Source organism: Pipistrellus hanaki (assembly GCF_964339955.1).
Source record: "Pipistrellus hanaki genome assembly, chromosome: 18".
NCBI classification, from domain to species: domain Eukaryota; kingdom Metazoa; phylum Chordata; class Mammalia; order Chiroptera; family Vespertilionidae; genus Pipistrellus; species Pipistrellus hanaki.
In genome coordinates, this window is record NC_140520.1 from 30,864,974 (window position 1) to 30,891,292 (window position 26,319).

Sequence of the window (26,319 nt, forward strand, 5' to 3'; positions counted from 1 at the left end):
CGGTGAAAATTGGACCAACCCTCTGCCCTTCGCCCTATTATGGGCCAGATGTATCCCTATTGGGATGGGTCCCCCCCTTTTTTTTGAGATCATGTATGGTAGACCTCCTCTCCATCCTTCCCAGAGTCAGGAAGAAACTGAAAGCTAGAATTCATAACCATTCCCTTGCTCAAGTCCTTACAGGCTCTGCAATTTACCCAGAGAGCCATGTATAAGCTTGTTCCAGATGCACTGCCAGTGCCCCCCGTGGACCCTATACACCCCTTCCAGCCCAGAGACTCTGTGTAGGTAAAGAAGTTCACTGTCCAAGGACTCACCCCAACCAGAAAGGGACGCTACACTGTTATCCTGAGCATGCCCACGGCTGTTGAAGTAGACGGCACTCAAACCTGGCTACACCACTCCCAGCTCCTGCACAGAAAACAACCTGGATCCTGGCAACCAGCAGCCTCACCTGTGAGATCCCTAGCCTGGGCTCCACAAGGCCAGGAGGAGACTTGATGCCTGCAGGAGGGGAATTGGACTTCAGTGAGGACAGTACTAATGGGAACTGTGGTACTAGAAGTTTTGGTAACTGTAAAGAACATTTTTGCTAGCCAGTGAGAAAGTCTGGGGCTAAGTAAAGCTACATGTGCAAGGGAATGGGAGAGCAGAAAGAGAGGAACGGAGAAGACAAGAAGGAAATTGGTATGAAAACTTATTTTCCTGGTCCCTCTGGTTAACAACCTTAATAACAGCTATAGCAGGGCCCCTCACCCTACTCTTACTCATGTAACTCATTGGATCCTGCCCCCTCTGCAGCCTGCCAACCTTCAAACAGGATAGAATTCAGGCAGTAAAGCTCATGGTCCCACATACCCAGTATTAGCCGATCCGAGAGGAGGAATGGGAGCAGCCAGCATCAACGATTTGATTCCCCGATAAGACCAGTGGGGAATGTTGTGGCTGGCAAGACCCGGTGGAGGCAGAGATCCAGATGGCTAGCAACACCCTGTCGAGGCAGGACTCCAGGCCAGGGTAGGAATGAGCAACTCTAAGCATGCTACTTTTATCCCCAGTCTTAGGGATGCCTGGCAGATTATGATTGGCTAAAAGTTTTAACAAACAAACGTCAGTTATAAGTTATAGAGTATGTAGCATGATATGCTTTAGCCAAGCATAACTGTTAGACATAAAATAGTTCTGCTGCAAGGCTCAACCCCCAGGCAGGCACGTCCTGTTACCAGTAGCCGCAAGGCAGGACAAACAGACCAAACCAGGTGAAACAGAGACTGCTTAAGCTGAAAATAACCCCCACCCCAGGTGTTGTACAAACTTTAAACGTTACTGAACTAGTGGAATTTTTCTATAACTTATAACTGACGTTTCTTTGTTAAACTTTCAGCCAATCATAATCTGCCAGGCGTCCCTAAGACGGGGATAAAAGTAGCGTGCTTAGAGTGGGTCAGGGCTCTCGTTGCTTGCTGCTGTGTCAGTTGAGACGGGAGCCCGGACTCGAGTTCATAATAAGGGCTTCCTAAATTCCAATGTGGCTGACTGGTGGTCATCATTCATGAGTCGCCCATAACAATAAGCTGGGCAGAGGGAGGAGAATCCCTTCTTAGGAAATAAACTTAGCTTCCTCACCATGACACCTCTGGGCAGGAAACAATGGTCTAGGAACCAAGAAAGCCTGGCCACTCCCTTTTTCCCACAGCAAGTCCTGAGCGTTTCCCCTGTCTCCAGGGAGGGCATCATCGCTGCTGGCATCCAAACTTCCTGCCCAGTTGCATCACTTTTCAGGGAAACACTGGCATCCGGTTCTGAGGAAGAACCTCCGCTCACTGATGACCAGGTAGAGGCCTTCCCAGGGCCAGGCCTGCGGTGCTGCCAGCTTGGCCTGGCAGCCCTGCCACCTCCCTGCAGGGCGGGGATGGGCGGGGCAGCTGATTATCAGAAGCTTAGTTTTCGGTTCCCCAAGCTCAAAGCCAACAGAATGAGTGACATTATTTCCTTTTCCTGCGTTTTTCCCCACCTTGCTCTGTTTTCACCACTCAACTTGCTGTCATTCTTTCTCGAGAGGATTCCTGTAGCTTAGCAGAGTGGGAGCCCCTGGGAAATCCTCTCCCAGACATGAAGTCTGGGAACAAAACTACAGCCTGGCCTTGAATGAGCACTCTCCTCACCTGGGAGGATGGCGACATATGCAATTCCTTTCCTTATAATTCCACAAACAAGCAAGGAGACACTTGCCAGCACCAAACAAAATGGCCCAAAGGTACCAAAAAATGGACAAGACATGGGCACTTGGGGTCTCAGAGCATCATAGGGGAACAGACCCTCTAGTGCAGGGGTTCCTAACCTGGGAAAGGTGGATGGGGAAAAAAAACCACATTCTTTTTTTTCTTTTTCCACTAACCTCTGTTCAAAGCATTTCCTCCTATCACGAGGCTGGGAAACAAACATAAACCACACTGGTATTAGCAGCGGCAGGAAATCAGAGCTATTTTGTATCCTATTCCAGCTGCTTCAGACACCCCAAAGCATTATGTTCCTTCAAACTTAAACATGTCAGTAGTATGTAGGCCCACTGCTGTCATTCTTTCTCCATAGAATTCCTGCAATATAGTAGGGTCCCCAAAACGGAGACACAGAGAGGTCAGTTAGTGGCAGAATGGAAACTTTCAAAGTCACACAGCTCAGCAGCAGCAAAACCAACGCCTTCCAATCCAGGCAAGCTGGTGGCAGAATGAACCACAACAAGCAACAAGCATGGCAAACTCGTGCCTCATTTATTTGGCCTGTGTTCGCCTTTGAGTTTGACATGCTTGAACTACACCGTCGACAACAATGTCACTGATGTGAAAACATGACTCAGGCCTTCTCCTTTATTCCTCATAATAAGGCAAAGGCCACCCAATTAAATGGATGAAGAAGTGTGAAGCCTGGCAAGTTTCAACAACACCTCTAGAGTCATACAGCTCTACTTATGGAACTGGGATTTGTGAAATTAAACAAGGACGTCATTAGACGGAGGTGAGACTAATGCCATGGCAGCCTGAGTCAGCAAACTATAACCTAAGCCTGGAAATGCCTCAAGTCATGAAATGAAAATGCCAAGGACAGCCAGTCCCTGGAAGCCAGTCCCCGACAGCCATGTGGGCTTTACGCTGTAGCCAACCAATTTCCTTTCTTGGCTTCTGCACCTTCTGTCTCTGAGTCTTTCCCCTGGATCCTGTCAGCGGAGTGCTCTTTCTGGTCCCGCACTGCCTGATTCCAATAAATACTGATTTGCTCAAAAAAAAAAAAAACTTGTAAAGTTTTGGATATGCTTCCATTTACCTTTTTGATAGTTCCAAACTCAGAGTGTCCTACTCCAAAGCCGGGGTCCTCAATCATGATGAAGTGCTGCCTGCACCTCTTGCATGCATGATGGGAGGTTGGGAGAGGAGGAGCCTTACTGGCCTAAGGAGCTGTGCCTGCATGCAGGGATGGTTGTAAAGGGGGAGGAGAGGAAGGGAGAGGGGAGGAGAAAAAGAGGAGGGGAAGAGAGGAAGTATTAATTCTTGGCTGCTTATCTCACTTTGCCACCTGTTCTTTCTCTTCATCCAGACTTGAAGAATGTGTCCTGATTCTTGTATTCCACAGAGTTGTGTTTTTTATTTTGGTGGTGTTGTTTCTTGTTTTATTGATTGATTGATTGATTGATTGATTTCAGAGAGGAAAGGAGAAGAAGAGAGAGAGATAGAAACATGGATTGACTGCCTCCTGTATGTCCCCTGCTGGGGATCGAGCCTGTAGCTCTGACCAGGAATCGATCTGGTTCAGAGGTCCACACTCAACTACTGGTGTTGTTGTTTCTTGTTTTTGTTTTCACAGAGTTGGTGCTTAATAAATACCTGCTAAGGAACCAAGTATAAAATTCTTTCCCAACCCATTTCTTCTCCCTCCTCCATCAGCTCCTAGCAGCACCCGTGAGAAACCTAGGGCTCACCTTTAACGGCCAAGGTGCAGGGGGAGGGGGCCCATAGCTCGTGCAGGACTGTCCCAGGCACTAAGAGGTGACCTGCCCTCAACAATTCAGGACAGAAGTCTTGGGACCAGACCTGGCTCCTGGCTTGGTGCTCTTCACACTACACCTGGCAGCCTCCCCCTGCTGGGGTTCCGGCGGGGGTTTTGGGGATGATGAGCTTCCCCTCACTTGGTGCTCACAGCAGCACATTGAGACCGGTGTCATATCTCCATTGTACAGAGGAGGACACGGAAACTTAGAGACACGTAATTTGCTCAAAGTCAATAGGGTTGGAACAAGTCATTCTGACTTCAGGGATTCTGCCTTGTCCACTAAAGCACGCTCTGTGAGATCTCCTTCTCAGGTAGAAGTAAGAAAGGATGTTTCAGGCTCAGTGGATAAAGCTTCAGACTGCGGACCAAAGGGTCTGGAGTTTGATTCCAGTCAAGGGCATGCACCTGGGTTGCAGGTTCATCCTTGTCTCAGGCCCTGGTCGGAGCATAACTACTCAATGTGTTTCTCTCACATCAGTGTTTCTCTGTCTTTCCCTCTCTCTAAAAATAAATAAATAAATAAATAAATAAATAAATAAATAAATAAGACCAATGGAAAAATATCCTCGAGTGAGGATTTTTTAAAAATAAAAAGAAAGGATGCTTCAGCCAACTGTTCATGGTAGAGATACCTACCCAGGATGTCGAGTATAAAATGCTTATTTCAGCAACTGGCATGTGACAGATTTTCAGTAAGTGTCAGTTGTCATTGTCCTTAACCATCTGAGGAGGGTCCATCGACAAGTAGGTGCCCATTTTGGCCTCTCTCCACTGTAGCCTGGGCCCAAACTCCTCTACTCAGGATACCCCAGCTTTATCTCCATGACAACCAAACATTCTTCTCTAGCCTAACATATATTATACCCATGGAGACTTAGGGTCAGAGAAAATATTTCTATGTTGGGAGCAGTAAGAAAGAGAGGACAGAGAGAGACAAAGAAAAAAGCAGGCAGAAAGAAAAGGCAAGGACACAGAGAAAGAGGAGGAAAAGCAGAGTGATGTCTAGGAGAGTCGGTGGTCAGAAGCCTTCCGTCCATCTTCCTGATCCTTATGCAGAGGACAGGGTGCTGGATGGAGACTTTAGACACCCTCCTCTCTTCTCATCCCTCTCTAGGCCTCAGTTTCCCTAGTTATTTATGTTCTTTAAGGCCCCATTCATTTCTAATAGTCACCATTTATGATTCCTTAACTGACCCTCCCTACTCCCCCTTCCCCAAATCAGAAGACACTTTCACTAATCAGTAAAAAAACAGTTTATTTAAGAAAAATCAGTCAGTACAACATGCACTACAGGATATCTCTCAGCTCACATCACAGACATAGAACAACAAGCTCACAATAAATTAGGGGGAAGCCAGCCCTTTTCCTCAAGGATGGCCCAGGAGACCTTTCAAATAACATATTTCATTATAAATATGACAGTAGACTAGTAAGTTATTTTCAGGTGGGGCCAGACAGCCTGGGACTTCCAGCTACAGGGCGAGATCCATCCAAACCTAGATTTTGCCTACAATTCCTCAGCCCCAGAGGAGAGAATTCCAAATCCACAGAGAAGTTGCTTCAAGATCATGCTCATTTGCATTAAAATGGAGGTCTTCCCCATCTCCCTGCCTTTCAGTGTAGGCCAAGCATGTCAAACTCAAAAGTTCCCGTGGCCATGAGTTTGACATGCTTGAGGCTGTCTTCTGGAAATCTCGCAAGCTGTTCACCTGGGCAACCAGGTTCTCTGTGTCAGGAGGCAGGAGTTCCTTGATGATTCCTGTTGATCCAGGCCAGGAAGACGTCCAGCTCTCCCAGAGACTTGAGGGCAGCAGACCTGACCTCCAGCTGGAACCAGGGAGACTATGAGAACCTGCCTTTCAGACCCTGTAATCGTTTCAAACCACTATCCCCATGTTCTGGCCCCCATGAGGTTTTCTTTTAATTCATCAGTTATATTTGCAGAGTATACAGACCCCAAATTATTTTCCCAATGGGCAACCCAGATTGTTTGCCACAAACAAGCAGTTAAATCATCTCAGAAACTTATCAAAATTAAAAATTCTTCACTCTTTGCCCCTTGTTTTTCTTTTTCCTGTTTTTTAAATATATATTTCTATTGATTTCAGAGAGGAAGAGAGAGGGAGAGAGAGAGAAACATCAGTGAGGAGAGCAACACTGACAGGTTGTCTCCTGCATGCCCTACACTTGGGATTGGGCCTACAACCTGGGCATGTGCCCTGACCAGGAATCAAACTGTGACTTCCTGTTTCATAGGTTGATGCTCAACCACTGAGCCATGCCAGCCGGGCTTTTTTCTGTTTTTCACAAGGGAAGAAGAAATTGTCTTTCTGGACAGTTTTTTTTAGCTTATTTTCTTTTTCAAATTAGCTTTAAGAGTGCTCGATCCCAGGGTGCTGTGCAGTGACCAGGGAGAGCTTATTCTCCCCAATGGACATATTAAAGCACCAAAGTCCCTAAGGATCAGTTTCCTACCCAAAGTCATACAACCGATGTGGAACTAGAACTCGAGTTTCCTGACCTCCTCCATGTCCTCTTCAGCAGACTAAGAGTATGTCCTGTAGAGCCAGAGGGCATGGGATCGAGTCCTACCTTCACCACTTAGTTGCAATATAAGCTCAGTTAAGTTTCTTAACCTGTTTGTGCCTCAGTTTTCTAATTTGTCAAATGCTGATAACAGCTCATCACACTGTTGTAAGCACCAAATGTGCTGAGCTTAGAACAATACTTGACTCCTAATAAGGACAATAGGACTCTTAGCCATTGTTGTAACATTATCCTATGGGACCTCTCCATAAAGAAGCAGAGCTTTGAACAGCTCTCCACACCTCCTTGCCATCCCAATACCTGGCATCTCTAGAGAGTGTGGTTGAAATGCAGAATCTCGGGCCTCGCTCCAGACCTATGGTGCCAGAATCTGCATTTTAACCAACATCTCCAAATGATGCGCATAAGCAGCATCGCTTCTCCCTCCACCTGTGTATGAGACATGCATCCACCGCCGCATGAGCAGCATGCTCTACTGCACCACACAGATTGCTCATGCCCGTTACTGGCCACGGTGATGCCTGGCTGGTAACATGCTTCATGCATGACAGCATCCAATTCACTGGAGATCTGGCTTCCTCTGGGTCACCCCCATCTTAAGCAGTATGTGCTTTCCCCAAAAAACTTAACACGGGTTAGATCTGATATGTAAAGGCGGAAGAAAACAGTGGAGGGATGTGGGGGAGGGGAGCCCAGGAAATTAGCAAATCAGGTAAGACCAACACTCTCTTTGCTGGCACATACAACTCGTGAGACATGCAATAAATACATGTTGGTGAGTGAATGAGTGATTGAGTGTGAGCGGAGTAGAGGCAGAGGGTGGTACACTTGTCATCCCCATCATCCCTTCTCTTCCCTGCCCTCACCTGATTGTAGTTGTCATGGACGATTCTGGTTGCATTGGCGGCTTCCTCCCCGCAATGGCACAGCCTCTGCTCCTGCTGGTAAAGTGGAGGCAGCAGCCATGAGAGGACCTTCCCATTCTGGCCCGCCCTTTCCACCGCCTCCCCTCCTGAAGTGATGTTTCTCCTCCCACCCAAGGTGAGCGCCAGGCAAATAAACTCCTGGTGGAGCAGCAGGGGGAGTGAGGCCTGTTTGTAGAGTCACCTTGTGTGTGACCAGGGCTTTGGCTTTCTCTGGGTTGACTGACTGGAAGAGCCAGGAAAGTAGGTGCCAAATCTGTCTCGCCCCCACTCTGAATGCAGCGCCCCACAAGGCAGGCACCCCATAGATACTTGTTGGGTTCGTTAATGAAATAATTGATCCAATGGATCTTAGTGTAAGTGGGGCAGGAGTCATGATTCCTAAGTTTTAGACTCTGACCCACAGAGGTGAAGTAACCTGCCACCAAGTCACACAGGAAGTCCTTCGTGGGGATGGGGCTACAGCCCAGGATGTCTGCTGTCCTCTGTTTCCGTTAGTTTGTATAAGTTTGGTTTTATTTATGATGTTTGATTTTAACAGACAATAATGAATTACAGGGGATCCTTAGGGCAAGGCTATACCTAGGACCTACCCAGAGGTTATGAAAACCCCAAAGGACCAGAAACAAAGACAGCAGGGGTATGCCTAGGATAAGCCGGGAGCGCCCCTCTCACAAACCAGGCCTGGGGTCACCTAAGGGATACTTTGACATAAGTGGTCACCTCAGGAGGACTATCCTCAAGGAATCTTGGGTCTGGTAAGGTGTTGGCAGGGAGGAAGCCCTGGGCAAGGAGCGACCACTGGAAGAGGCTCCTGACAGTTCTCCCCATGGCAGATGAGGCAGTGAGGGTCCCTTGCCTTAGGGAACCATGTGAGAAGCACATCCCGGGCCCTCCCCAGCAGACAGCGCGCAGAGCCTGGGAGTTCTGATGTGGGGACTCACGCATTGCTGCAGAACCTTCTGCATGTAGAGGAAAGAGTTGGCGATGCTGCTGATTTTTCTCAAGATCTGAGGGTTCAGCTCCTGATGGTCCTTGAACACCCTCTCCATGTAAAATGCCAGGAGGTTCTTGGTCACACAGCACACATCTAAGGGCTATAGATAAGAATTAGAGAGAGCCCGGGGCATCTGAGGGCTACAGCTAGGAATCAGAGAAATCCATGGTCATTTCTTCTTTATTATCTTGGAGACCAAAGTGGCCTATTTGAATAGGAACAGTCAGGACCAAGATAGTGAAATGTTATTTTTAAAAACCCCATAATGATTTCAGAGTGTCCATCCCATGGTACACTGAAGCTCCTTATGATGAAGGCACTGAGGAGAGATTGTGGTTCACCCACTCTTTGTGTAGGGCCAGGAGATATATTAATAAGGGGTAGAGCCCAGTCAGAGACTAGATTCCCTCCTCAGCATCCCAGCAGGTCACCACTCAGTTCTGTTTAGACCCCTCCAGGACCCAGGCACCTGCCTTTTGTTTTTTGTTTTGTAATATATTTTATTGATTTTTTACAGAGAGGAAGGGAGAGGGATAGAGAGTTAGAAACATCGATGAGAGAGAAACATCGAATCAGCTGCCTCCTGCACACCCCCTACTGGGGATGTGCCCACAACCAATGTACGTGCCTTTGACCGGAATTGAACCTGGGACCTTTCAGTCCGCAGACCAACGCTCTATCCACTGAGCCAAACCGGTTTCAGCCGGCACCTGCCTTTTGAAAGCAACCATGTCTGAGCAGCTTGCCTGAAAAGCGCTTCCTTTCATTGTACAGAAGTGTGCCCCTCTGTAATGTCTCCCTTCGGACAACCTGGATTTATTCAGTGGCTGTTGCTTGCCAGGCGTACACTAGGCACACATTCCTTCTATCACAGTGGTCGGCAAACTGCGGCTCTGTTGACTAATGAGTTTGCCGACCACTGTTCTATCGCAATGGCATTCCTTCTGTTGCAATACTTGGCTCTCCTCCAGTCTGTCCTTTCTAAACTGCAGGGATCATTTGATGGGGCTGGGACGTGCAGGAATGGAAAGGAACTGCTGTGGAAATGCTGCATCTGGGCAGGTCCGCAGCTGGCAGAGGGCAGATCTCTCTAAGGAGGGGCTCCTGAATTCCCAGAGGACAGCTCATAGCAGCTGGCCAGGCTGTTTCCTTCCAGCAGGAGGCTTGTAGCTCAGTATGAGGAGGAAGGGGGCTACAGCAGAGATAAGAGACTTCATTTTCATTAGCATGAATGCAGCAAAACCACCTTGGCCCCAGGGGTAGCTTTTCCTGGATGGCAAACACTACTTGCCACACACACACACACACACACACACACACACACACACACACAAATGCTCCTCCTCCATCACTCCTGCCAGTTCTCTTAACCAAAGGGGCTAAAGTGGCACATCTCTTTTATCAGGGAGGAAAAGAGGGAGACAGAAATGTGATAAAGCCCAGCGGGCATGGCTCAGTGGTTGAGCATGCAGAGATCACCGTTCAATTCCCAGTCAGGGCCTATGCCTGGGTTGTGGGCTCAATACCCACTTTGGGGAGCACAGAAAGCAGCCTATCAATGATTCTCACTCCCTCTCCCTTCCTCTCTGAAATCAATAAAAATTTAAAAATTAACACACACACAAATGTGATTATGACCTGAATCCTCATGGATCCTTTTCTCACATCCCATCAGCTATTTCTAGACCTTGAGAGAAGAACGTGGAGACAGAGGCATGCGACGTGGGCCCACCAGGAACTAGTCATTCTCCCTCCCAAAGTATTAACTTGGTCATTTGAAAACTGTAGTTTTGGAATAGGTAATCTTTAGGGTCATTTCCAGCTGTGATATCTAATGAGTTTCTTGTACAGCTGGCTGGAATAGTAGTCCATAAAAGGCTGCACAGCTGTTTCCACAAATAAATCAGGTCCAGTACTGATTAGAAGAATCAGCGGGTGCAGAGAAGCCCCAAGAAAAAAAGTAAATCATTGCAGATATAATGTATACTCTGCCTCATACATACTGAAAAACAAACAAACAAACCAAAGATTTTTCTAGAATTCTTACAAGGACTGAAGGAGCTCACTTTTAAAGGCATTTCTCAGTGACCCCTTCTGTACGTGAATGATCACCTCAAAAGCCAACTCTTGTGTAACACACTCTCATCAGCTCTGGTCTGACCATTGGATGAGCCTCACTGCCTTGGACTATTCATTGCAAAGAACCCCAACAGACCTCCTTTCTACAACCTTTGTGGTCAGGCAGCCTTTGGCTCAGAAACCTACAGGGACTCCTGTTGCCTCTGTTATAAGTCCGAGGCTTAGCCTGTCAAGGAAAATGTCTCTAATGTATTTTCCAACCTCATCCTCTTTCTCTCACCTTCATGTCCCTTGTGCTTCAAGCCTGGTCCCCTGACACACCCACTGATCTTGTACACCCATTCTCCCATGCTGCCCAAACCTCTGCCTTCCTTTTGTCCACTAACCCACAGCCTACTCAGCCTGTAGGTCATGGCTCCTTTTCTCGGCTTCCCCATGAGAGCTTTCAGAATCACCCTATGCCTCGGGCAGCCTGCCCCCTTTGAGCATGTGGCCTCTCATTCACTCTCTGGGTAAGTGGCGCTTCTTTTAATTCCTCCCAGGGGCTTCTTCTTCTTCTTCTTTTTTTTTTTTAATGAAATATATTGGGGTCACAATGGTTAATGACATTATATAAATTTCAGGTGTACAACTGTATAATATGACACCCTAGACCTATCTCATTCCATTACCATACATTTGACCCCCTTTATCCTCTTTGTCCTCCCCTAACCCCCACCTCCCTCTGGTAACCACTACTCTGTGGTTTATATCTATGCAGATATAAAACAAAAAGCAATAAACAAACCTCATAGACACACAGACAACAGAATGGTAGCTCCCAAGGGTTCAGAGTTCCTAAGACATGAGTGTGCCCTAACGTATCTGGTGATTAATAAAAAGCTGGGAGCATTTAGAGGACACGAGAGATTAGGAAATAGACAGGGGCAGGGTGAGGATTTCTCTCTCAGCCTAGGGCCAGTACCTTGATGCTGTGCAGGGTCCCCGATGCGGACAGGATGGTGACATTTTGGAAGGTGTCCTGAGCTTGCTGGGGAGGAAAACAAGAACAAACACACGTGATGAGCATCCCATGGCTTCCTGAGACACGACAAACCATGAGCAGGTACTTGTTCTTCATGTTTGGACATAAGGTGAGGCACACACCCTTGCCCAGACCTTCCCCAGAGCCCATACTCACGATGGCTCCTTTGATTTGTTGGAAGCTCTCTCCTACATGGCGCATGTCCGTGGCAATCAGACATCTCCTGAGACCTCGGGTGTGTGCTGAGCTCAGGAGGAACACTGTGCCCAGGAGCCAGAGGGAAGCCTTCATGTCCTGCAGGAGAGGTGAGGTCAACTGCCCTGCCCGAGTGGAGAGAACGAGAGAGACCCCCGATGAGCGCTCCCTTGGTCCTCACAGGGCGGGCCAGGCAGCCACCAAGAGAACAGATTCAGCCGGTGGAGTCCAGAGGCATGTGTCTCCTCCCCTGGCTCTCCTGACTCTGCTGAGTGAGCCCTCCTCCTAACCCCATGCTCTAGGAAGCACAATACAGTTTTCTCTCTCAAGCGCTTTCTCTCCGCCCCCCCCCCCCCCCACTCTCTCTCGTCTCATCCCACAGATAGTGTCCGTGAGTACATATCACTCTATTATGACTCAGCATGGCTCACTTTGAAAAGCATTGTTTTTAATCAATTAAATAGGAAAAACAGCGTTGTAATATGCCCTAGGAATTAGGCAACAGATCCAAAGAGCCACCAGAGCACATTTGTGTGGTTTTCTTTTATTTGCCCCCAAAATAGGCGACACCCTTTTATTATCTGCTTAAAATCATCATCTGAAGCCAGCCATGAAGATGTCACCTCCCGAGGAAGACGGGAAGGAGAGAAGCAAGCCATCTCCTAATCACTCCTCAGCCACAGGGAAGAGAGACACGAAGACGCCCCTGCCTCCCCTCTGTCTCCCACCAAGCCAGGGCGGGGGGGATGAGGGTCATGTTTGAGCTGGCCAGTCCCTAGGCTGGGCCAGACCCTGAGATGCCTGCCTCCTCACCCGTCTGCACCATCTTTCTCTGCCTTTTTCATGTAACCACTTCCAGCTGGTGTGTGACAGTGGAGGACAGGGAGGCACCCAATTAGGAAGGCTGTTAGGGGCCTGCAGAGCACCCCACCTCCTGCCTCTAGTTACCATGGCTCTAACTACAAAGCACATACATTGGAGTGGGAGTCACAGCTGTCCCCATACCCGACCACTGCTCCACATATCTTCCTTGGGATTCCCACTCTCTTTTCCAGGAGGACCGAGAAACAGCAAATCCTGCTTAGGGAGCCATTCCGCCTTCTCTCTCCTGGACTCAGCATCACTCCCAGTGAGAGAACCGGTGCATAAATGAGCCCTCACCAAGCAGGGGGCATGCATCACACCACAGCGCTTGGTTGCCCCTTTTCCAGCCTCTCTCTTTGTGACCAAACCAGAGTACAGACCCCACGGGCAGGGATGTCTATAGATTCCCCTCAGCGCCCTCTCCCCTCTAAAGGCAGCCGGGCTGCTTCTAGAAGGCCACGTGACTGGGAAGGGAGCACAGATTTTCTTCTGACAAGGTAAGTGTCAGAAGCAATGGGACGTTCCCTGCTCGGGCCCTGCTGCCAGGGGGCCCAGGCGTCTTGTGCAGGAGAAAGATGCCTCCCTCCGCTGGGCAACCCCTGACATCTTGGCAGATCCAGATAAAGTGATAGCTAACGTTCAGCATGCATGCCACATGTGCCAGGGACTGTGCCAGGCATTTCCCCCAATTATTTCATGTTCACAACCATCCTCTTTCCACTTTACCAGAGGCAACTGAGACTTAGAGAAGTGAAGGAACTTGCCCAAGGTACATGGCCACCAGATAGCAGAGCCAGAGTGAGAAGGCAGGCAAGCTGGGCCTGGACCCTCTGGCCTCTGCATCATCCCACTGACAGCTCTGTTCCCTGGAGGGTCTCAGCTGGAGATCCCCACACATGCCCTCATGCCAGCCAGAAAGCAATGCCCTTCTGATTGGGTAGACGGAACTACAGATGCTTCTTGCAGTGAAAAAGATATTTAAGCCCTGCCGGTGTGGCTCAGGGATTGAACAGGAAGTTACTGTTCAATTCCCGGTCAGGGCACATGCCTGGGTTGTGGGTTTCATACCCAGTCAGGGTACATGTAGGAAGCAGCCAATCGCTGATTCTCTCTCATCATTGATGTATCTATCTCTCTCTCCCATTCTGTTCTCTGAAATCAATAAAAATATATACTTTAAAAAAATTTAATACTGCAAAGGATTTTGAAAAAGATATAAATTGCCTAGCACAGGCCCTAGAACAAAAAGGTTATAGTAAATGTTAGATTACCTCTCCTTCCCTCTTTCTTCTCTTCTTTCCTCCCTCCCTCCCTCCCTTCCTTCCTCCCTCCTTCCTTCCTTCTTTTCTTCTTTCCTTCCCTCCCTCCTTCCTTCCTTCCTTATTCCCTTCCTTCCTTCTTTTCTTCCTTTCTTCTCTCCTTTCCTTCCTTCTTTTCCACTCTCCATCTTTTCTTATTGAGAGTAAGGTGCCAGAAAGTTCACCTCTATATTGAGTCCCAAGCACCTGGGACATCCTAGGCCATACACAACGATGGCAGGCCACCTCTCTGCAGCTGGAAAGGATGAGGGTGAGGATGAAGATAAATAAGAGCCTGAGATGGAGGCTGGCAGGAGGCTCACCTGTGTCCGGGTTCTCGGGCTGTTCCTGCGTCTGCTCTCTCGGTGCCCTTCGCCACGTGGAAAGGGTGGGTTGCTTTTATGCAGATGGATAAGAGGAAATGCTGTCAACGTGCACTGGGTGGGTCCACCTTTGGGAGATTCCTCCCCCCCTTGTTTCCTTAGCATCTCATTTCCTTAATTGTTTTCTTTTCTTTCAACTTTGAAATATCGTTGATTAATCATTATGAAGAAATGCTTCTCTCTCTGGGTCTAGACATGCAGATTCCAGGAAAAATAAACTCCCCGTCTATATGCAAATGAGAATTTCTTGCAATCCCATGTCCATTGAGAAAAATCTAGGTTAGGTCACTTTCCTGAGAGCTGTGGCAAACCACCAACTGTACCTGGCAGGCAATCTCAGGAAAGCACTCTCTTGCCAGCCACACCCTGAGGATGCAGGTGCCGGTGACTCTGGCATACGCCACCTGCCCAATGGCTCACACAGCACCTGAGCACCTACCAGTTACCAGGCATTCGCTACTAGTAAATGCTTATGTGCATTATTTTAACTTCATGGAGAATATGGTGGTTTTCCCCCTCAGGAATGCAAAGGATTTCTTTGGACATCATCTCATTCCTCCTCATCTTGTCCCTGGATGGTCATTTCATTCTCAATGAACACATGGAGAGAAAATGAGACTGGGGAGTAGGGAGCCTGGAATACAGAGGCAGGAATTCAGCTGGAATCCTTGTGGTTGGGCCAGAAGACCCTGTATCTAAATTGCTTTTATAATATATGCTTTGATTGATTTGAGAGAGAGAGGAAGGGAAAGAGAGAAAGAAAGAGAAACAATTGTGTTGCCTCCCATTCGCATCCCAACCAGGAATCGAACCAGAAACCTTTCAGTGCACGGGGCAACACTCAACCAGCTGAGTCCCATCAGCCAGGGCTCTAAATTCCTTTTCACACAAACTCTACACCATGAATTCTCCAAGGATCAGGGTTTGGGGCGATGGTGATGGAAAGCTAGGGTATAAAGTGTCCCTCCCCCCAACCCAAGCTCTCAAAATAAACAGAGCTTGTTTTCACCAAATGAAGCAACTCTGGGGTGGAATGCAATTACAAAGGGTCCCAAGGGCCCTTTGGACAACGGGCTGGTGCAATGGGCTGGCCCAGGCTCTGCCCTGCCAGACCGGTGAGCCAGAGTAGTGGACAGGCACTGGCAGAGAAGGAAGAGGAACAAGGAGGACTGGGAACTTCTTTGGAGGTAGATGCAAGGAAAAGGAGCCTCGGGGGCTAGAAGCCTTGTTGTCCAACATCCTAGACAAAATGAAATCACAATACATGTTGAGGGGAGCGGTAGACTGTAGCTCTGGATTTAAAGCCTGACTCTCCTATCTTTGTGAGACTGGCCTGCTTACCTTTCCGAAGTGCCATAAACTAGGTGAAATGAATTGTGAGGATTTGAATGAACTATTGGAGTTGGTTCACAGAAAGTGCTTGATAAATATTATGTATTCTTTTTAATATATATATATATATATATATATATATATATATATATATAATTGATTTTTTACAGAGAGGAAGAGAGAGGGATAGAGAGTTAGAAACATCAATGAGAGAGAATCATCTATCAGCTGCCTCTTGCACACCCCCTTCTGGGATGTGCCTGCAACCAAGGTACATGCCCTTGACCGGAATCGAACTCAGGACCCTTCAGTCCACAGGCTGACTCTCTATCCACTGAGCCAAACCGGTTTCAGCATCAATAAATACTATGTATTCTGACGCCGTGCGCCATGCACCAGAAAGGAGAAGATACCATTGGTAGGAGTTAAATGTGTGTGACTTTCTGCTCCTTCTTGGGAGGGGAGAAAGAGCTACTCTGGAGTCCACAGATCTCGCCCACTTCCACGCCTGCTTCCCTGGGGAGGGGGAGGAGCAGGCAGGCTGAGCGCTGCTTCCCAGCTGGGCCTGAGCTGCCTGGTTCTGAGCCTTGCAGATGGTGGCCCAGCCCCAGATGTGAGAGGCTTGCCTAACCGTCCCTGGGACTCTGACCCCGCATTCACCCCTTTGTGCTCAGACTGTCTGTTCTGACCCAGCTTTCATTTCAGGGGGACAGTGTCACTGCCAGGAAACTCGCAGAGGAAGGGAAAATATGGGATGTGTTTCAAGCTGCTTTCCACACGCACAAAGGGCCAGGGCGGTCTGCCCAGCCTCTGCTGACTGCCTCTGCTCCCCATGGCTGCCAGAATGAAGGCAAGCCAGCTCCTCTCTGTGCTTCTCTTGATTCATCTGCAAAATGGTGCTCATGATGCCTGCTGAATACTCACCATGAGGGCATGTATGTAGATTGAAGGATTAAGCCATTAGCACAGCAACTGACACATACGGTAGTAAAGGATTAGAAGAGGATACCCTCTGCATTGACTTGACGACCCCTAAATTGGGAGGAAGAAAGGACAATAAGAAATGACCTCTCCATCCCAAGCCTTGCTGCCTAACACTTACATAGAAAATAAGAGACTCGATGAAGATGGAATGGCACCCATCTAGGACTGCAATCCCACCATGGACTTGCTCCACAGGTGTAGGGTTGTCTAGCCTTAGGACTGGGTATTCTAGAACTCCACCCACTCCTGGGATACCAGAGCTCAGTTTTCCATGTTAAATGGGGAAGCAGGAAGAATGTGAAGGGAGACCAGGGAGCCAGCTGGAGAATGAATGCTCCGAGAGACGTGTACTGGACACAGCTCTCTCCTACTTCTCAACGCCCTCTCCCCGTCCTCCCCACTATCCACTCCGATTTCATGAACATTCAGGGTGGTGCCGGGGTAATTCCCTCTTTAGAAAACAATGGAGGCTGCTCCCTCATTGTGCTAAGTCCTGGAGCTCAGACCGAAGTGAGCCTGGCACTGCACAACTCCAGAGGGCGCCATGCCCACTGCCTTCTATGGGAATGAGGCTCCTTGGAGAGGAGCGAAGTGTGGCCCTACTGACTGGTCTGGACGAAAGGGGCTGGGTCTGAGTGAGCAATTTCAGTCACATTGGAGGGAGAACCCATCACTGTGAGAATGCAATGCTAGAAAGTATGGTAGAGAAAGGATCTGTGGAAGAAAGAAACATTCATTCTGATGGTGCATATTCACTTGGGAAATAAATAGAAACTTAAAACCAGAAAGAATATAATTGTTCAGACGACTTGGTAAACTTCTGACTTGAAATAATGTGTTTTGGAATATGTATATAGCTTTGAAAATAAAGCAAAAAAAAAAAAAAATGGTACATCTCCCAGTTCTGGGGGCCCTTAAACCTAAACAGTTTCTGATCTGTTTGGGATTTAGAAGTGAGAGAAAAGAGCAGAGAGAACCCAGTTCTATGTGCCCATTGGAGCAATTGATGAGGGAGGGGTGTCAGTCACAGCTCAGAGGGGCGGGCTGTGCTCAAACCATCACCCCTGCCTTGCAGCTCAGTGCCCTTTCTCACCCACTCCGCCTCCTCATCTGGGGAGCAGGTGGAGTGGAAGAGAAGGTAAAGAAAGTAAAGAAGGAAAAGAAAGTGGAACAGAAGGTAAAGAAGGAAAAGGAAGTGGAACAGAAGGTAAAGAAGGAAAAGAAAGTGGAACAGAAGGTAAAGAAGGAAAAGAAAGTGGAACAGAAGGTAAAGAAGGAAAAGGAAGTGGAACAGAAGGTAAAGAAGGAAAAGAAAGTGGAACAGAAGGTAAAGAAGGAAAAGGAAGTGGAACAGAAGGTAAAGAAGGAAAAGGAAGTGGAACAGAAGGTAAAGAAGGAAAAGAAAGTGGAACAGAAGGTAAAGAAGGAAAAGGAAGTGGAACAGAAGGTAAAGAAGGAAAAGGAAGTGGAAGAACAAGGTTCCATGGCAAATAGCACTACAGTGGTAAAGATACCAGGCACGCCTGGGTCTGGAGGGCATCTCAGCCCTGAAAACAATCAGGTGTTGACTAAGAAGAAGTTACAAGACTTAGTAAGAGAAGTGGATCCTAACGAGCAGTTGGATGAAGATGTAGAGGAGATGCTGCTGCAGATTGCTGATGATTTTATCGAGAGTGTAGTGACAGCAGCCTGCCAGCTTGCTCGGCATCGCAAGTCCAGCACCCTGGAGGTGAAGGACGTTCAGCTGCACCTCGAGCGCCAGTGGAACATGTGGATCCCAGGATTTGGCTCTGAAGAAATCCGACCCTACAAAAAAGGTTGCACCACAGAGGCTCACAAACAAAGAATGGCATTGATCCAGAAAACAACCAAGAAATAACACATGGAGAGATCAGGGAATGGACAACAATGTATTTGGAGATACTTGAGCTGAGACCTCAGCCATCTCACCTTTGGATTTTTTTTTTTAATGCTTTACAAAGAAGCATATATTTTTTATTAACAGTGCAGCAATATCTATAATGACTGAGAGGATCTGCCAAAAGAATAAAGCCTCCTGCCCCCACTTTGGCCCCTTTCCCTGCCGTCTCAAAGAGGAGCAATTTATCTTCCAGAGAAGATTTTATTTGTGGTTTATTATATAAGTGATTGAATCTGGAACAAAGCAGTATCGTCTTGTTTGGTGAGACAGTATTAGCAGGATTGGTAGAGGTTTTTGTTTCCTTCTCCCTTCCTCTTTGCCCTGTATTTTGTAATGTCAGTGTTTATATGAATACGACTTTCATTTGCTTTTCCAGAATAAAAATGTTATTAATTGAGAAACAAAACAACAACAACAAAAAAAAGGAAGTGGAAGAGAAGGTAAAGAAGGAAAAGGAAGTGGAACAGAAGGTAAAGAAGGGAAGGAAGTGGAAGAGAAGGTAAAGAAGGAAAAGAAAGTGGAACAGAAGGTAAAGAAGGAAAAGGAAGTAGAAGAAAAGGTAAAGAAGGAAAAGGAAGTAGAAGAGAAGGTAAAGAAGGAAAAGAAAGTGGAACAGAAGGTAAAGAAGGAAAAGGAAGTAGAAGAGAAGGTAAAGAAGGAAAAGAAAGTGGAACAGAAGGTAAAGAAGGAAAGGAAATGGAAGAGAAGGTAAAGAAGGAAAAGAAAGTGGAACAGAAGGTAAAGAAGGAAAAGGAAGTAGAAGAAAAGGTAAAGAAGGAAAAGGAAGTGGAAGAGAAGGTAAAGAAGGAAAAGAAAGTGGAACAGAAGGTAAAGAAGGAAAGGAAGTGGAAGAGAAGGTAAAGAAGGTGAAGGTAAAGCCGTGGTGAGCCTCAAGCCTGTTTGGCAGGAAGGGCGATGTCCTGCTCCCCAGCCATGCTGTTCTGACTTGCCTTCACCCAGGAAGGTGATGGCCTGAGGAAATGCAAACTGGTGCTCCTGTGAGGTGGGGAGGAGCCTATGCTCCATCAATGAGACACCTTCCCCTTGCCCACACAGGGCTCTGGGTCAGACCTGCTGATCTATTATGAGCTTCAGAGCCCAATAGACCTTATGTCCACAGGGGTCTATGGCTCAGTTGCCATGAAACAGCCCCTGTGGAGACATGGGAGGGGGAAGCCTAGGTTGGGGAATGGGAAGAGCCCAGTATTTGCCTGCCTTCCCTGACCACTGACCCCGTCTCACTCTTAACCGCCCATCTTCTCCGAGTCAGCCAGACTTTCTAAAATGCAAACCCACCCTGGCCAGTGTGGCTCAGTGGTTGAGTGCTGACCTATGACCAGGAGGTCATGGTTAGGTTCCCAGTCGAGACACACACACCCAGGGGCAGAAGGCAGCTGATCAATGATTCTCTCTCATCATTGATCTCTTCTCTCTCTCTCTCTCTCTCTCTCTCTCTCTCTCTCTCTCTCTCTCTCTTTTTATTTTTATTTTTATTTTTTAATGTAAGCCCAGTCTTGGTGCTTCTTAGTTAAAACTCCCAGCATGGCTCCCAGGGAGCCTCCAGGATAAAGGCTGAGCCCCTTCCCATGGCATTGAAAACCGATCATAATCCAGACCCTGCCCACCTCTCCAACCTCGTCTCTATTGACTAGCACCACACCTCACTGCCCCTCTCATCTGGAAAGCACTGCCCTCACTTTTCTGCCTTGCAAACCCCTCCCCAACTTTCGAGACTTAGCTGCAGTGTGATTTCTTTTGTGAAATCTTTTCTCTTCCTTTCTTCCCCTCACCCCTTCTCATCCCTACTCCAGAGGCCACTGTGCTCACTGCCTTCTTTGGAATGAGGCTCCACAGGGTTGAAAGTGTGGCCCTACTGGATGAATTTGAATGAACTGGATCAGGTCTATAATGAATACTTTTGATTCCCTATTATGTGGCAAGCCATGTGCAGCTCTTTGGCCCCTTGAGTGTGGCTCTTCCACAAATACCATGGCCTGGACGAGTCTATTTTGAAGAAGTGGTGTTAGAAGAAGTTTAAGTTTAAAAAAATGTGTCTCTCAAAAGAAATTTCAATAGTGGTACTGTTGTTATTTGTTTGAGTTTGCCGACCACTGCCCTACCCCAACCCTAGTTGACTGCTGTTTCTTTTATATTCCCACTGGATGGATTTCAGGTGCCCAATTAACCTTGGATTTTAGATAAACACATTTCAGTGCTTACGCATCTGAAATTCCAAGTAAAGTGGGTGTCTTGTATTTTTATTTGCTAAATCTAGCAATTCTTTCATGAGCCCTCTATAAACTTTATTGCCAGCCAGGGCCAGATTCAGCTTATATGGGCATTATAACACACAGGTTGCTTCTTGAGAAATCTTAAAATAAAAGTACAAAATTAGGGATAGTGTGATTATTTACTTAGAACAAGAAATAAATCAGAAGAAATTGCAAAACTTTAAAAGCTGACAAATACCACAAGTCCCAGGAAGATAGCTCAGCACTGTTATAAATTAATTAACCACCTGACACCTCCCTGTTGGCTTCTTCTATGTCAGTGACTTTTATCTGTTATTTTCTATAAAGACAGTAAAAAAAATAAGTCAGTCTTTTCTCTGATACAATTGTTCAGAATTGGGTTTTTGGTTTTGATAGTGGAAATAAAATACCCTACAGGTTTGTGCTGTGCGCACACAGAAATTCTGATAAATTATGCCTCATAAGATTCCCATGAAAAGAGGAAAAAGGCAGATGATTCATTTCTAATCATATATATGGCATTATTAAGTAATTTCTTCCACTTTGACTGGATGTTAATAAGAACCAAATCTCTGGCTTCCAATTTAACATGCCCAATGCCTAGAAGAAATTGAAGACACTTCCTTCTGGCTCATATGTCTCAAACCTGCCTTCTCTCCCACCACCCGCACACTTCCAGGAATGAGAGTCAGCACAGTGCTAGGAAGGAGTGTTTCTGGGTGCCATTCTCATACCATATGGGTTGCAATATCTTAACCACACACAGATGTGATTACGATCCATTGAAGATGTTTCTCTAAAGACCAAACACATCTCGGGTCAATTACTCCTTAGCCAGATCCCCTAGATAGTGTGGCCTCTCTAATGTCACCTGACTTGAGAGGAAGTGAGACAGAGGGGAAGTCAGAATCAGAAAGGACACTGATCTTACTGATTAAGGCCAACGTGCCTTACTCTTGTGAATTTCACAAGAACATATGACCTTGTGAACCTGTTGCTAGGGCCCCTCAAGGAACTTGAAGGGAGAGCATGCAAGTGAGGGGAAATACAAAGCTTGAATTTCCTTAGCTAAACAGTAAATCCCTGCTGGCCACAGACCCTGGGATAATATATTGTATTTCTTTGTATTTTCTAGTTTCATTTTTATTTTTAATAGAAGATTGCTTCTTAAGAAAAGAAATCTTAAAATAAAAGTATAAAATTAGGGACAATGTGACAATCAGTTGCCCCAGTCCTCCCTATCCCCCTACCCTGTATCCTGGAGGCTTACTGTGTAGACAACAGCTTCCGACATTCACCTTCCTCTTCTACTATTTATCCGCCTAATTCTAAGGAACACACTTTTATTGCTGTTTTTTTAATTCTTGATTTTTGAAATGATCTATCAGCTTACTACAATGACAGGTAAACGTTTAATTGTTTTTATAATACCCCATAGAGCCCTGGACAGTGTAGTTCAGTGGTTAAAGCATCAGCCCATGGACCTATGGGTCATAGGTTCAATTCCATGTCAAGGGCACACGCCTGAGTTGCAGGTTCAATCTTGAATGTGGGAGGCAATCAGTGTTTTCTCTCTCTCTTCCTCCCTCCCTTCCTTTTATTCTCTCTAAAAAAAATCAATGGAAAAAAATGTCCTTCAGTGAAGATTAACAAGAAATAAATATAACACCCTATACAAACACAAGCACTTTCCTCCCCTATCCGACCAGTATAAGCACATCATAATGACGCCTCTTCAGAGGCAACATGTCACTCAAGTCCCCTCGTGGAGGCCTGAGCCACTGGGTGAAGGCAAAGTCCTGCTTGCTCTCCTGACCTTGTGTCTCTGCTCCCTCCCGGAAGAATCAGAAGAACGGAATCAGGTCCAAATGGTCCATTATCTTATGTCCCTCCTGGTCACAAACTCAAAATTTATAGACAGAGGAGCCAGACTCACAGTAGAGTGAAGAAGTATTGAGCACATATCTCCGCCCAGGCACTAGATGAAGCACCTACATGCATTATCTCTTTTAATCTCCACACCTGCTCCAGGAGGAAGACAGTTTTTATTTTTATTTTTTTTTATTTTTTTAAATCAATCTTTATTGTTCATATTATTACAAAGGTTCCTCATTTCTTCCCCCCTCCACCAGGTTCCCACCCCACCCTCCGCCCCCTCCCCATCCCCCATTGTCCTCATGGAAGACAGTTTTTGAGTCTATTGTTGTAGAAGAGAATGCTGAGACTTAGAACTGTCAAGGAGCTTGCCCAAGGGCACCCAGGCAGTAGGTAGGTGGCAGAGCTGGATGCAGAATGGCGGAGTCATCCACCATGCTTAGCCATTGCCCTCTACCAGCCATGAGGGAGGTTTGCTCCAGACTCTCACAGGGGCCCAGAGAGAAGCACCTTGTCCACAGCCACATGGCTGCAGAGTGGTGGGTCAGGGACCAGAGCCCATAACCCTGGACTCTCAATCCAGTGCTCCTTTTAATTCAGTGCCCTTTGTCACCTCTTCTGACTTCGAGCCTTCTTCCTACAGAAATAAAAGCATCTCTCCCCATCAAGCAAAGGAAAAGCAGAGCAGCAAGCGATGCGGAGCAGAGCACCTTTTCACCCAACAAATCAGGGCATGTCAGCAGAAACTGTGATTCTGAGGAAATCGGATGTGGTTTTTCCCTTATTGTTAAAATGAACCGTGTCACTTGAAAAGCACTGCTCCCTCGGGCACTGAGAGCCAGGGAGTTCCTGGGGAGACCTGCACCTCAGGACACTTGGGCGGGGCGGAGGGGGAGGGTGTAGGCTGGAGGCTGGAGGCTTACTGTGTAGTCGCAGTAAGAGGGCAGCAGCTGACAGATCAACACACGGGAGGTGTGAGCTCAGGCCAGGCTGAAGGACTGCATCTGTGCCCACTGGTTCCCAGAGGAAACCCTCACCAACAGCCCTCCTCAGTGGTGCCAGCCCAGCTGTTAGGGTCCCGTCCGCTCACTTGGACTTCCTTTCCCAGAGGACTTTCTCCCTTGGGTGGGCTAACCCTCCATTCTACTCAAGGTGCAAGTTCGCTCCTTCTGGCATGCTGAGAAGGAGCCGTTGTCATCTCTTAGCAGCGAGCTAGAACTTCCAGCTGAGGGCTCCAACTTAACCCGCAGCACTTGTGAGCTTGCTTGTGCTGTTTACTTTCGCTTCAGGGGGCTAGCGCGGTCCTGAAATCTCGCCCCCCTCAGACCTGAAGCTTGAGGAGGACTAAGCCGGTCTCCCCAATTCCAGCTGACGACCAGATGGCTCCTTTGTTAAACCAATCTTTTTTTAATGGTTTTTTCTTTATTGATTAAGGTATTACATATGTGTAATCTTATCTCCCCATTGGCCTCCACCCCACCCCTCACTCTCACTCTTGCCCTCACCCCCTCTGGTGTCTGTGTCCATGGGTTAGGCTTATGTGAATGCATACCAGTCCTTTGGTTGATCTCTCTCCCTTACCCCACATTCCCCTACCTTCCTTCTGAGGTTTGACTATTTGATCGATGCTTCTCTGTCTCTGGATCTGTTTTTGTTCACTAGTTTATGTTGTTCATTATATTCCACAAATGAGTGAGATCATGTGATATTTATCTTTCTCCGACTGGCTTATATTGCTTAGCATAATTCTCTCCAGCTGTTGCAAATAGTAAAAATTCCTTCATTTTTACTGCAGGGTAGTATTCCATTGTGTAGATGTACCACCGTTTTTTAATCCACTCATCTGCTGATGGGCACTTAGGCTATTTCCAAATCTTAGCCATGGTAAATTGTGCAGCTGTGAACATAGGGGTGCATTATGTCCTTTCTGATTAGTGTTTCTGGTTTCTGTGGATATATTCCTAGAAGTGGGATCACTGGGTCAAAAGGAAGTTCCATTTTTAGTTTTTGAGGAAACTCCATATTATTCTCCACAGTGGCTGCACCAGTCTGCATTCCCACCAGCAGTGCACGAGGGGTCCCTTTTCTCCGCAGCCTCACCAGCACTCCTTGTCGTCCTCGTGTTTGTTGATTTGTTGATGGTAGCCACTCTGGCAGGTGTGAGATGGCACCACATTGTCGTTTTGATTTTCATCTCTAGGATGTATTAAATCAATCTTTTAGGCTGAGAGCCAAAGCCCAAGTTCTTGCTTGGATGTAACTCCATGACAGCAGGGATCTTGCATGGCATGTTCATAACATCCAAAATATAGTACATAGTAGTCACGCCATAAAAGTTTATTGAGTGAATGAAAGGATGAATGAAAGAGCGACAGGAAATGGGACCTCCCAAAGCCACAGGCAATGGTTCTTTGGTGTTCCCCACACCCTCCTGTTAAGGTTTCGGTGAGTTCGACATGAACAGCTTGCCTTCTAAGCTGGGTGCCTGGTGGGAGGGGCCCTGTATGTGTGCCATGGAAACACTACTCTTTATTGCCCCCAGGCAAAGCCCTTCCGTAGAAAAATCAGACTTCAGGCCCAAAAGGTTTGCTTGCTTCTCTCCCAGGGTTCTCAACCATCAGCTCCCAGGAAGCACTGCGGGCAGGAAACCCTGGGTGTTGACGAGTTGAATGTCTGTGGGTGCACCTATGTTGAGGATTTTACAAAACACGGAACCAGAAGAAAAAATTCTGAACATGACATGTCATAGATACTGAAGAAATACCACGCAGGAAGAGAGAAAAAATTCAATGTGGCCCGTTGTATCAAAGTTGAGTCACTCATTTTGCCTACTGCCCTTAAGTAGAGAAATAGGCATAGTTTAAGTGTCTGAGTAACTTGCTAACCCTGACGCTTTTCTTAGAACACGGTTAATGTTTAATCACAGAAAAGGTCAACCATACACAGACTACAGATCTAAGAAGTCTGATTAATTTTGAAGAACTGATGAAATATATGGCATGACCCTCACCCAAAAAGTACACACACACATACACACACACACACACACACACTTTCCCTGCCATGTTCATCTGCAGACCCTCAGGAGTCCATGAGGTCCAAATTTAAAACCTTAAAAGACTTCGATTTGCATCCAGTGTGGGCACTGGCTGGCTGTATGACTTTGGACAGGCCAACCTCTCTGTGCCTCAACTTCCTCCTCTGGGAAACGGGGTTGGCGATTCCTGCCCTCCGACATGCCAAAGCACACGCTGTCTACCTGGGAGAGGAATAATTAGCACAGAGGGAGGGGCGCTCACATAGAAAGGAAGAGTTGCCTTTTCTCTCTGCTTGTTTACCTAAGAGCAGGTTTCGGCATGCTCAGTGATGAAAGTCACAGAAACAGGGAAACGGATCTGACGCCAGAAGGGCGCTGCCCACTTGGGCTTTCGGCGGGGTTGGTCCAGGCGAGTCCTGCCTGTGGAAGGGTCTTCCCAGGGCTGGAGCTCAAATCATTTCTCCCTGAGGTTAAAGCAGGGGTGACTGCTTTCTGGCTCCCATACGTCTGCCCCTCCACTGTGATTGGCAAAGCCCAATGGCACTGAGTTAGGAAATGAGCACT

The 26,319-nt window shown here is 47.2% G+C and overlaps 2 protein-coding genes across 2 annotated transcripts; one reads left to right on the plus strand and one right to left on the minus strand.

Moving 5' to 3' along the window:
• Positions 1–5,775: 5,775 nt before the first annotated feature.
• IL19 (interleukin 19) lies at positions 5,776–11,816 on the minus strand (the record flags this gene model as incomplete). The annotated part of the gene is made up of 5 exons (XM_084866536.1): positions 11,771–11,816; positions 11,555–11,620; positions 8,459–8,611; positions 7,458–7,532; positions 5,776–5,871 (listed from the first exon to the last, which is right to left on the minus strand). Exons 1-5 carry the CDS (start codon positions 11,813–11,815, stop codon positions 5,776–5,778), a joined length of 435 nt encoding a protein of 144 aa, XP_084722662.1. The 5' UTR covers position 11,816.
• Positions 11,817–18,153: 6,337 nt separating this feature from the next.
• LOC311613065 (transcription initiation factor TFIID subunit 12-like) lies at positions 18,154–24,066 on the plus strand (the record flags this gene model as incomplete). The annotated part of the gene is made up of 2 exons (XM_084866537.1): positions 18,154–18,487; positions 24,044–24,066. 2 exons carry the CDS (start codon positions 18,154–18,156, stop codon positions 24,064–24,066), a joined length of 357 nt encoding a protein of 118 aa, XP_084722663.1.
• Positions 24,067–26,319: the final 2,253 nt, after the last annotated feature.